Here is a 12,022-nt window from a genome sequence, read left to right as displayed (position 1 = left end):
ACTTGAATAGGGAAGGCGTAGGCATAAACGGTTGTATTTTTTTCGAAAATGACCAACAGTGCAGTATCTGAATTTTATAAGGTTATAAAGTTATAAAATTCATACACTACCCCCACTTTTTCTTTTTGAAATTTTCAGTGTAAACGCACTACTCACAGTCTCACACTATTTATAAGTACGCAAATTGGGACACACCAACAGAATGGACCACTTTTTTGTTGTTTTCCCTGCCTGCCCATTTTATTAGCTGACTTGCTATATTTTTCATTTGTTTTTAAATTAATTAATCTACCCAAAGGCAACCCTACTCACAATATTAAAAGATTTGATTGGAAGGGGGAAAAAAATCCTATTGACTTACATTTTTTGTTGTTGTTGTTGTCAATGTCAATGTCCTTTTTTGCCTTCATTTGCTGCTCGCTTTTTCATCCGCCTTGTTGTTTTTTTAATTAATTTCCAGAATAATTAAAAAATTAAATTCACAGAAGAAATAGATACATTTAAAAATGTTTAAAAAAAAAAAGTAAAAAATAAATCAAACACAAGGCATAACCATACAAAACTTGCACATGAAGCACTGCAAATGTTGTTATCCAATCAGCCAATGACATCACAATTTAAAGCTAGTAAATGTATAAATCAATGAAATGTATTAAAAGATTAATACAAATATTCAAAGATACAAAAACTAGTTGAGAACACAGAAAATAAGTTCAAGTACTAAAATTAAGTCAAGTCACCTTTATTCATATAGCGCTTTAGACAATACAGATTGTTTCAAAGCAGCTTTACAGTGATAAAAAAGGAATATAATGATTCAATGATACAAACAGAATTCAATTCTGCTGTAAAACAGCTCTAAAAAGACAATAGTAAACAGTCATTATTCAGTTGAAATCAGTTTAGTGTTGATTCATTTCGGTTCAATAACTGTGTAAAGTACATCAATTATGAAATGAAAAAACTAAAACTGAAATAAAAAGCTGAATAGAAATGAAATAAAACAACAAAATTACTTACTAAAATTAAAATGAAAACTTGAAGGGTTAGTTCACCCAAAAATGAAAATTCTGTCATTAATTACTCACCCTCATGTCGTTCCACACCCGTAAGACCTTCGTTCATCTTCAGAAAACAAATTAAGCTTTACGAATCTTTTGTTTCGAATCAGTGGTTCGGAGTGTGTATCAAACTGCCAAAGTCACGCCCCCCAGTGGTGAACGATTCAAATTTCAAAGCACTTATAACATAATGAAGCCTCGTTTAATGAAATCATGTGACTTTGGTGCTCCGAACCACTGATTCTAAACAAAAGATTTTTAAAGCTTCGAAGCTTCATGAAGCAGTGATTTATTGATTTATCTTAATTTGTGTTCCGAAGATGAACGAAGGTCTTACGAGTGTGGAACGACATAAGGGTGAGTAATTAAAGGTCCCGTTCTTCGTGATCCCATGTTTCAAACTTTAGTTAGTGTGTAATGTTGTTGTTAGAGTATAAATAAAATCTGTAAAATTTTAAAGCTCAAAGTTCAATGCCAAGCGAGATATTTTATTTAACAGAAGTCGCCTACATCGAACGGCCAGTTTGGACTACATCCCTCTACTTCCTTCTTTAATGACGTCACTAAAACACTTAATTTTTTGACTAACCTCCGCCCACAGGAATACACAAAAAAAGGGGGCGTGGTCTTGTTGCGCTCCCACGGAGAAGAGCAAGAGTTGCGTTTGTAGAGTGTGTTTGTCGCCATGTCGTCGAAACGCTGTTATTTTCATCCCGCAGTCCAATCACCTTTGTTTGGCCTTCCCAGGGACGCTGTACTTAGAGATCAATGGTTACAATTTATGTTTAACTCGGTTCCCGAAAATTATAATCCACATGTAAAACTATGTGCAGCACATTTTGCTGAGGACAGCTTCCTCAATCTCAATCAGTTTAATGCCGGATTCGCACAAAGATTATTCTTGAAAGATGGAGCAGAAGCTGCTGTCGAATCATAACACAGGAACCGCTGGCACAATCAGAACTTGTTACGTATTTCTGAAGGAGGGACTTCGTAGAACAAGGAAGTCATCAGCCCGTTTTTATGACAGTGGAAACAGCTGTATACAGATAAGTAAATTATGTGAAAAATACTGTGTTTTTTTACACGCGAAACATGAACACATGTTATATTGCACACTATAAACACAAACAAAGCTTAAAAAAACACGAAAAACGGGACCTTTAATGACAGAATTTTCATTTTTGGGTGAACTAACCCTTTAAAAGCTAATTCAAAATATTAATAAATAACATAATAGTATATGAATAATGCTAGAATAATACTGCTGACTGCTCTGATTGGAGGATCTCACTTTTGTTCAGGGTTATAAAAAAATTTGAAAAACCTTTTTACTAAAATAGGCCATATTAGAGTTTTCTGAATAAGGTCTCTGAAGTGCTGAAATTCAACACACATTTGAGAGTGAAAACAATCATTTATTATGCATGATATAAAAAAAAATGTTATATCAATAACTGACATAATTTGGACACAGTTACAGGTTCATTTCCGTGTAAACACACACACACAAACTGAGAAAAATCGCAGAATTATAAATATTGCCTACATCTAACACTTCAGGGTAATAGTGGACCAAACAAAACAACTAAATCCCAGCGGCACAGTAACTGTAGGTTTATACCTCATCCGGAATCAATATGGGACTCAACAGATCATTTACCCAGATTTCATGTCGAGGGGTCTTAAAATTTCATGAATCAAACCCCACCGGCAGTTCATTAAGTTCTTTAATTAGATGGCAAATCTAGCAAAAGTTTCATCACCTCAGTCTGCCGTCGCTGTTCTGAAGGAATACAGTTTCTTCTTAATCTCCTGTGTTTGTCTTAATACTGAAAGCCAAGCAGAATGACGCAGAGGTATGTCAAAAAAATCATAAAAATAGCTGTACAAAAATGACTCCTGCTTTGCTGTAATCTCTTTATTCATAGACTTTATTCATGTCATATTTCATTTGGAATGTCACCGTCACAGTCAAATAGGTTACTTAAGTTAAAAAAAAAGAAAAGTCTATTTTGGCCATACTTGAGCACAACACACTTTACATGGCTTTCCAGTGCTGTTTAGCTGGGATTGGAAGCGCCTGTCAGTGAAGCTTAACGTCTGAGTGTATTTGTGTGTTCACCCTGACCCTTGGCTACATTCGCTCTGACAAGCAAGACTCATGTAAAGTCGTGGCTGTCGCTCCAAAAAGCTTCTTGAGAAACCCGGGCACTGGCGACGGAAGGAATTTTCACGCATTTACAATAGGAAAACACACACACACACACAACTGCATAGTGACAAATCTTGACAGAAATATTCAATGAGCATGTACGTCCAAGTTCCTGAGGTGTCACAGGCTTGTTTAACCCTGTTCATTTCTCGGGTACTTGTGCCCTTGTTTTTTAAAGGCCACTGCGTGTGACATCGAAGAGAAAGAGACTTCCATTCATCCCTTTCTTTTCCGTATCCCTCTTCACTCTTCCTCTATCCCCACACAGACTTCTCTGTATTGGAGAATTTCAGTTGGACGGCTTCACTGCTCTTCTTGTTGCCCTAGAAACAGGAACATGGTTTTGAAAACGCAGCCGAAATGGGAACAAATCACTGAACGCAGGCGCGACAAATGTACACAAACAGAGTGCAGAATCGCCCTCCTCGTCAAGGTCGTCTCCCTTTGAAAAGCCTGCCCCGCGAAGGCCAAGGACTGTCCACGGACACTGCATGTTGCCAGGACAACCAGCGTGCAAATCAAACAGCGAGTTGCGGTAAACTAGGTCTGTTAAACAGAAAGACAAATGGCCTGCATCTGCCTTGGTACGGATGTCAGGAATGGTAGAGAAACCATGTTCTGAAACTATGTTATTCACACATAAATCTGGTTACAAAATCTAGTTGCCTACATAGACAGTACTTTAATGCATCATAGGGCTCTAAAAGGTAGCCAGCAACATTATTCTGCATTTAAGACATCTTGATTTTGGCAAAAACAAACAGAATTCATTGTGACAAGCAGAGTGAAAATTCCATTCAAGATGGCGGATCACTTGAGCTGAGAGAATGTTCATTAAAAATGAACCAATGAAATGTGATTTTCAAACTCATGCTGATATAAACAAAACAATCTTACTCTGACTGACTGACAGATCGGACAACGCGTTACAGTATTTAAAAAAAAAAAATCTATCTTAGCGAGTATTCACGCAAACATTATCTGTTACGTCTTAAGTGAATGTTTGATTATTACAATTTAAAATAATGGTTTTCTATTTTAATATACTTTAATATATTTAAAAAATATATAATTTATTTATGTGATGCAAAGCTGAATTTTCATCAGCCATTACTCCAGTCTGTGTCACATGATCCTTCAGAAATCATTCTAATATGCTGATTTGATACTCAGTTATTATCAGTGTTCAAAACCGTTGTGTTACTTAATATTTTTTGGGAACCTGAGATACTTTTTTTCAGGATTCATTGATGAATAAACAGCATTTATTCAAAATATAAATCTTTACTGTCACTTTTTATCAATTTAACACATCCTTGCTGAAAAAAAGTATTAATTTCTTTCAAAAAAAAGAAAGAAAACAAATTACTGACCCCAAACCTTTTAACGGTAGTGTACATTGTTACAAAAGATTTGTATTTTAAATAAACGCTGATATTTTTTAACATTTTATTCATCAAAGAATCCTGAAAAAGTATCACAGGTTATAAAATAATATTAAGCAGCACAACTGTTTCCAACATTGATAATAAATCAGCATGATTTCTGAAGGATCATGTGACACTGAAGACTGGAGTAATGATGCTGACAATTCAGCTTTGATCACAGGAATAAATTATATTAAAACCGTTATTTTAAATTGTAAAAATATTTCAAAATATTACTTTTTTCTCTGTATTTTCGATCAAATAACTGCAGGCTTGATGAGCATAAGAGACTTCTTTCAAAAACATTAAAAACAGTAATGTTTCCAAACTTTTGACCGGTACTGTATATTTTCCCTAGATATGGGTTTTGACATGTTTGTGCCAAATTTGGTGGTATTACCAAGGATTTTTAGGTATGGTTGCTAAGTGATTTTGTTTTGGAACCTTCAGAAAACTAACTTTTAACTTTAATTTTTCTCAAAATTGACTTTGCTGACTCTGTCGACCTCAAACAGGTGTAGCTCAGTCATTTTTTTGTCAGATTCCAACAAATCAAGCACCATTTTGAAGGTTTTAATAAACAATAATTAATTATCACTGCGACTCATTTTGCCAGCACGGGTTACATTTATTTAGCAAAAAGTAGGTATTATTTGTGTGTTTTATACAAATGTTGCTATTCTTCTATGCTGGGTCACTGATGGTTAAATCAGTCCAAGCTGGTTTAAACTGGTTTCCCAACCTGGCCAAGATAGTGTTTTGCTGGCTGCCTCCTCTAAAACCAGGCTGGGAGACCAGCGTTTTTTTTATTATTATTCAGCAGGGTTTATCCAAGGCAAACCAGTCACAGGGAACATGATTGATTAATTCCTCTCGAATTGGATTCTCTTAATTAACTTCCCTGAAAATTGCAGGACCAAAACAGACTCGTATACCGCAGGAAATCTGAGTTAGTTCCCACGGGAGGTCGTACGGCATCTTTCAGGAGTGAACGCTTGAGACTTTAAGTGACAATGGAAATTCTGAAGAGTGACGCTTGAATACAACTCTCTTCCTCTCAAACTCCCTTCTAATTGGCTGTGAACACAGTGTGACACGCCGCATATGCCAATGCAGCTCAACAGTCTTTAATCTTACAGATGTTTCTAGAAGTCCCTCAGCGGCTTCTTCAACTGCCCCGAGTTAAACATCAAGGCATATACACCCACCCTCAAGCAAACTCTCAGCTAAAATTTCTGAATGCAGTTGCTGCTAGTTCAGGGTGAGAGAGAGAAAGACAAAGAAAAAAGCAAAGCGAGGGGAAAAGAGTACAGGGAGAGTTGAGATGAGGTCATTTCAAATGAAAAGCTATGAAGAAATTGCAGGATGTGGAAGGGAGAATCATTAAGAACTTGAAGCATATTTTTGAAAACACTTCTTTGAAAGACCAGTAGAGGTCACTATTACATTTATGCATTTGGCAGATCAAAAGCATTCAAGGTACACATTTTATCGGTTCTTGCTTTCCCTGGAAACTGAACCCATGGCCTTGCTAAAAGTCTGTTTGAACCACAGGAAAGCTCAAACAAAATAAATAACTATTCTGAAAAGTCATTATTTTTGTAGTTCTTTTTGGTGCTGCTAGTGGCACAGAAACAACACTGTACAATTAAAAAAAAGCTGTATGGCTATGAAGTTCAGTGGTGATTATGTAAGTTGCACAATTAGCTTATTTTCTTTGTCTCTTTATTAAACAATAATTGTAAAGAGTGACACAATAAACTAAGGAGAGCTTGTTAACATACATGCTAACTGCTAAGGCTTCACAACTGACTGAAAACCAAAATCACAATATGACAGTGTGATTAACAAACTGCAAAGGCTGACAAAAATCTCACAATTCTGACTTTTTTTCCTCAGAATTGCGGGATATAAACACATTTGCGAGTTATAAAGTCAGAATTGCAAGTTATAAAGTCAGAATTGTGAGATATAAACTCACAATTGCGTGTTATAATGTCCAGTTGTAAGGGAAAAAGACTGACTTTTTTACTCAGAATTGCGAGTTTATATCAAGCAATTCTGACTTTATAAGATTCAGTTGCAAGTTTATATCACGCAATTCTGACTTTATAACTCACGTGAGTTTATATCTCGCATTTCTGAGAAAAAGTCAGAATTGTGAGATATAAAATCAGAATTGCATGATAAAAACTTGCAAATGCGAAAAAAAAAATCAGAATTGCAACTTTATATCACGCAATTCTGACTTTATAACTCACAATTGTTTAAATGTCGCAGCTGCGAGAAGAAAAGTCAGAATTGTAAGATAAAAAGTCGCATTTACCTTTTTTATTTTTTTATTTAGTGGCGGAAACAAGCTTCCATAGAATTGTCATATTTAGATTTTTATTATTTTTATATTTTTACTAAAATCACAGTTACATTTTTTCCCCAATTTTTGCAGCCCTACAAATTTGTGAAGCTCATTTTAAGAAAAGCGTTTACACCTACTGTGGTTTAGCTAACCTTGGTGGCGATAGTCTTTAGCTTAGCCAGAAGAGAAGGCTTGTTGGCATAAACCACATCCTCTTCCTCATTCTCCTCCCCTTCTCCTTCCATAATGGCACAGCTGTCCGCCGCCTGCAGCTCGCACTCTTTATTGGCTGTCATCACTAGTTTGGAATACTTATACTCCAGCCTATCAGAGCACAAAGACAAAGACGCATGAGGCTTATTGGCATGAATAAAGAGAAATTGATGCACATTTCCAAAAACTGAAATAGTAACAGGAATCATACTTTTTGTTTTTCTTCCAAAAGTAGAAGGTCAGGGAGACAAGCAGAACGGCACAGAACGCTCCAAGCCCAGCGCCCACCTTCAGCCAGAAATCAATCGCCTCACATGGAGACGTTTTCTTCAGCGGGAGAGTCAGTCCGCCAGTACACAGCCGAGGTTCAGTCCACATGTACACCGTGTCCTTAGAATGAAATTCACATCATTACTTTGCCAAAATTATCATTTAAATCACACCTGTCAGTGGAGAGTGAGCTGAGAAAAATGGCAAATATTTCATTCCAGCAATGAAGCCGTATTTTGCGTTTTTTCATTAAAAGCATATATTTTTGTCTATATGACAATGTGATTATTTACCGTTCAAAAGTCTGGGGTCAGTAAGATTTTTTAATGTTTTTGAAGTCTCTTATGCTCACCAAGGCTGCATTTATTTAATCAGTTAAAGGTCCCGTTCTTCGTGATCCCATGTTTCAAACTTTAGTTAGTGTGTAATGTTTTTAGAGTATAAATAAAATCTGTAAAATTTTAAAGCTCAAAGTTCAATGCCAAGCGAGATATTTTATTTAACAGAAGTCGCCTACATCGAACGGCCAGTTTGGACTACATCCCTCTACTTCCTTCTTTAATGACGTCACTAAAACAGTTTTTTGACTAACCTCCGCCCACAGGAATACACAAGAGTTGCGTTTGTAGAGTGTGTTTGTCGCCATGTCGTCGAAACGCTGTCATTTTCATCCCGCAGTCCAATCACCGGGTCTGATTCCGGCTCAAATTGATAGGGTAAAATTAAAGACATGTTTACAATAACACTTTAGCGCGTGCATCTCCACGTTATGGTAAGAGGCCTGACCTTTCCGGGCAAAGCTTCAAAAAAACACAAAAAACGGGACCTTTAAAACAGCAGTATTGTGAAATATTATTATAATTTATCTGCTTTATATTTTAAAATATTTTGAAATGTAATTTATTCCTGTGGTGGCAGAGCTGAATTTTAAGCATCATTATTCCAGTCTTTAGGGTCACGTAATAGTTCAGAAATCATTCTAATATGCTGATTTACTGCTTAAGAAACAGAATTTCTTATCATCATGTTGAATACTTTTTTTCAGGATTCTTTGATGAATAGTGAAAACAGTATTTATTTGAAATAGAAATCTTTTGACTTAATGCATCCTTGCTGAATAAAAGTATTAATTTCTTTCAAAAAAAATCTTACTGACCCCAAATTTTTGAACAGTAGTATACTTTTTTTCCTTTTATATTTGTAACAAACAGAGCAAGTTGTTTGTGTCACTCAAACTGCACCTGTCACAAACATATGAACACCCACTTTTGTTTATAATTTTTGTTTTGGTGGCTTAAGGTGAGGAATAATCCCCATATGTCACCACATGGAGTTCTGGAGAAAACAAACATACCCTAGATAAATTTCTGATGATAAGTTCAGTATAAGTCACACAAGTCACAACAGATGCTTTTCTTTAGTAGACTGATTTAAATAGCTTGTATTACTTACACCAGCAAGGATCAGACTATTATTCTTACTATTTGATTTAAACCATACTGTATATTACATTGCAGTTCCCTTCTAAAGCCAATTTTTAATGACATTTGGTGCCTGCATACACAACCACATTTATTATAACACATTTCTCAGTCAATAATATATATAGAATATATCATCAATAGAACTAATGAAAGGGAGTACCTGCACTCCTCCCTTACAGGCTCCTTCAATGGCGTGGTAGTCGACATTAGTGCAGCGTGGACATGCACTGGAGCTCTCCCACAGGAAGTGGAATGTGCAGCCGTCACAAGTCCCAGCAGGGCACTCACTGACAAAGGACAGAAAAAGTTAAACTAAACACAACTTAGTATGCTCTGTCACACTGTACAAGTAAGAAATTGGTTTGAAAGGTTAATTAAAAGCAACACTTGTCGTAAAATCTAGAGCAGGGGTTTCAAACTCAAATTGGCGGGGGGCCATTTCTGTGATTGACACCTCATAGGAGGGCCATATTAACATTCAAGCGCAAGAAAGCGCAACATTTCAGAAAATTTACTTTCCTTTGCATTATTTCTCATTTACTTTCATTAGGCCTACTAAAATGTTTTTATACCTATACTATAAATATTTTATTTACCATACTAAATGTAAACATCAGTGTCTCTCTCATTGTTACAGAGTGTAATATAATTATGTAATACTATTACTAATATAATACTACTAATATAGCCTACTAATATAATACTATTAATTGCAATAGTCTGGTGCAACTTCTCACATCCAACAAGGTGCATGGAATAAAAAAATGTGTAATTTAGGAACAAAACCAGCAAAACTTGTGGCGTGGAGGGGTCAGAAATAAACCAAAAACTGGAGCTATATATATCAACTTTATTACAAAAAATAAAAATCTCTCATTGTTACATACATTATTAGTTTTTAACATTTAGTGGAAGTATTTTCCCTTACTTTATGTTAGCTTAAATAACATTAAAATCTTGCACTGAACAACACTGTACTGAACAAATACAATCCCTGAATATATTTGTACACTCTTCTGTTTCTTGACAGACACCTGGCAGCGCTTGCGCTCACACAGCTGAGACACATTTGTCCAAGATGCCGTTTGAACATCGGTAACGTTTAATGGTTGCATCGGACGCGTTTTGGTGGTTTTAAATCGACGCTCGTGACTTAAAGTCGAGTGCTTTTACTGTGATTTAGGCAAGCGCGCTCATAATAGAAGCGACGCGGTTGAGAGCGCGGCTCATGGTTGCATAGCAACGACAGAAGCCACTGGAGCAAAAGCGCATTGGAAAGGAGAATGCAGCGCGGCCGCTTATGTGACGCGATATGTGAATGCCCCCATAGAACGGCGACTTTTTCTTTGCATATCAGTCAGGTAGCAACTAGGGAATAATAATAATTCAAGTGGCCCGTGAGTTTGAGACCCCTAAAAAAAACAAAACAAAAAAAAAAAACATACCTCTGAGGAGGTTTACAGAGACTTTTTAAATCATTCATTAAATCATTAAATCATTAAACATTTCATCACATTTATTGATTTATTTTAAATGTAAAGATTAGAATTGATTGATCTAAAAAGTTAGGTGTCTTGATAATTACGTGTGTGTGTGTGTGTAATAATTTGAATTACTAAAATTAGAATTATATATAAATATATAATATTATTATTTTATAATGTTTTTTATATATATACACACACACACACACACACACACACACTATATTGCCACAAGTTTTGGGACGCCTGCCTTAACGTGCACATGAACTTTAATGATATCCCATTCTTAATCCGTAGGGTTTAATATGGAGTTGGCCCACCCTTTGCAACTATAAACAGCTTCAACTCTTCTGGGAAGGCTTTCCACAAGGTTTAGGACTGTGTTTATGGGATTTTTTGACCATTCTTCTAGAAGCTCATTTGTGAGGTCAGACAGTGATGTTGGGGAGAAGGCCTGGCTCGCAGTCTCCGCTCTAATTCATCCCAAAAGTGTTCTATCGGGTTGAGTTCAGGACTCTGTGCAGGCCAGTCAAGTTCCTCCACACCAAACTCGCTCATCCATGTCTTTATGGACCTTGCTTTGTGCACTGGTGCACAGTTATATTGGAACAGGAAGGGGCCATGCCCAAACTGTTCTCACAAAGTTGGGAGCATGAAATTGTCCAAAATGTCTTGGTATGCTGAAGCATTAAGAGTTCCTTTCACTGGAGCTAAGGGGCCAAGCCCAACCCCTGAAAAACAACCCCACACCAAAATCCCCCCTCCACTAAACTTTACACTTAGCACAATGCAGTCAGGCGAGTACCGTTCTCCTGGCAACCACCAAACCCAGACTCGTCCGACGCTTTGCATTGCACTTGGTGATGTAAGGCTTGGATGCTCGGCCATGGAAACCCATTCTATGAAGCGCTCTACGCACTGTTCTTGAGCTAATCTGAAGGCCACACGAAGTTTGGAGGTCTGTAGCTATTGACTCTGCAGAAAGTTGGCGACTTCTGCACACTGTGTGCCTCAGCATGTGCTGACCCTGCTCTGTGAATTTACATGGCCTGCCACTTTGTGGCTGAGTTTCTGTTGTTCCCAATTGCTTCCACTTTGTTATGATACCACTAACAGCTGACCGTGGAATATTTAGTAGTGAGGAAATTTCACAAATGGACTTATTGCACAGGTGGCAACCTATCACGGTACCACGCTTGAATTCACTGAGCTCAAGAGAGCGACCCATTCTTTCACAAATGTTTGTAGAAGCAGTCTGCATGCCTAGGTGCTTGATTTTATACACCTGTGGCCATGGAAGTGATTGGAACACCTGAATTCAATGATTTGGAGGGGTGTCCCAATATATATATATATATATATATATATATATATATATATATATATACACACCAATATGAATGAAATGCTCAAGGTGTCTGAATAAATTTTGGTATGACATTATATATATATAAATTTTCACGGAGCAAAATTTATTCAAACACCTTGAACATTTCATTCATTAATACAGTT

The 12,022-nt window shown here is 36.5% G+C and overlaps 1 protein-coding gene across 5 annotated transcripts in view; it reads right to left on the bottom strand.

Annotated features, from left to right (window-relative positions):
- elapor2a (endosome-lysosome associated apoptosis and autophagy regulator family member 2a) overlaps positions 1 to 12,022 on the bottom strand; it is a 77,296-nt gene that overhangs the window by 43,205 nt on the left and 22,069 nt on the right. For 2 of the 5 annotated variants that reach the window (XM_048168388.1, XM_048168389.1), the window contains exons 19-22: positions 9,187 to 9,313; positions 7,484 to 7,662; positions 7,212 to 7,383; positions 2,463 to 3,599 (exon numbers count right to left, since the gene is read on the bottom strand). In XM_048168388.1, the coding sequence (XP_048024345.1) occupies positions 3,531 to 3,599; positions 7,212 to 7,383; positions 7,484 to 7,662; positions 9,187 to 9,313 (547 nt within the window). In that variant the 3' untranslated portion in view covers positions 2,463 to 3,530. Of the gene's footprint in view, positions 1 to 2,462; positions 3,600 to 7,196; positions 7,384 to 7,483; positions 7,663 to 9,186; positions 9,314 to 12,022 lie in introns of those variants that run through there. The other 3 variants (XM_048168390.1, XM_048168391.1, XR_007181584.1) reach the window with 3 other exon arrangements.

This window comes from Megalobrama amblycephala, linkage group LG19, assembly GCF_018812025.1.
Source record: "Megalobrama amblycephala isolate DHTTF-2021 linkage group LG19, ASM1881202v1, whole genome shotgun sequence".
Lineage (NCBI taxonomy): Eukaryota > Metazoa > Chordata > Actinopteri > Cypriniformes > Xenocyprididae > Megalobrama > Megalobrama amblycephala.
This window is presented reverse-complemented; position numbering and strand designations above follow the sequence as displayed.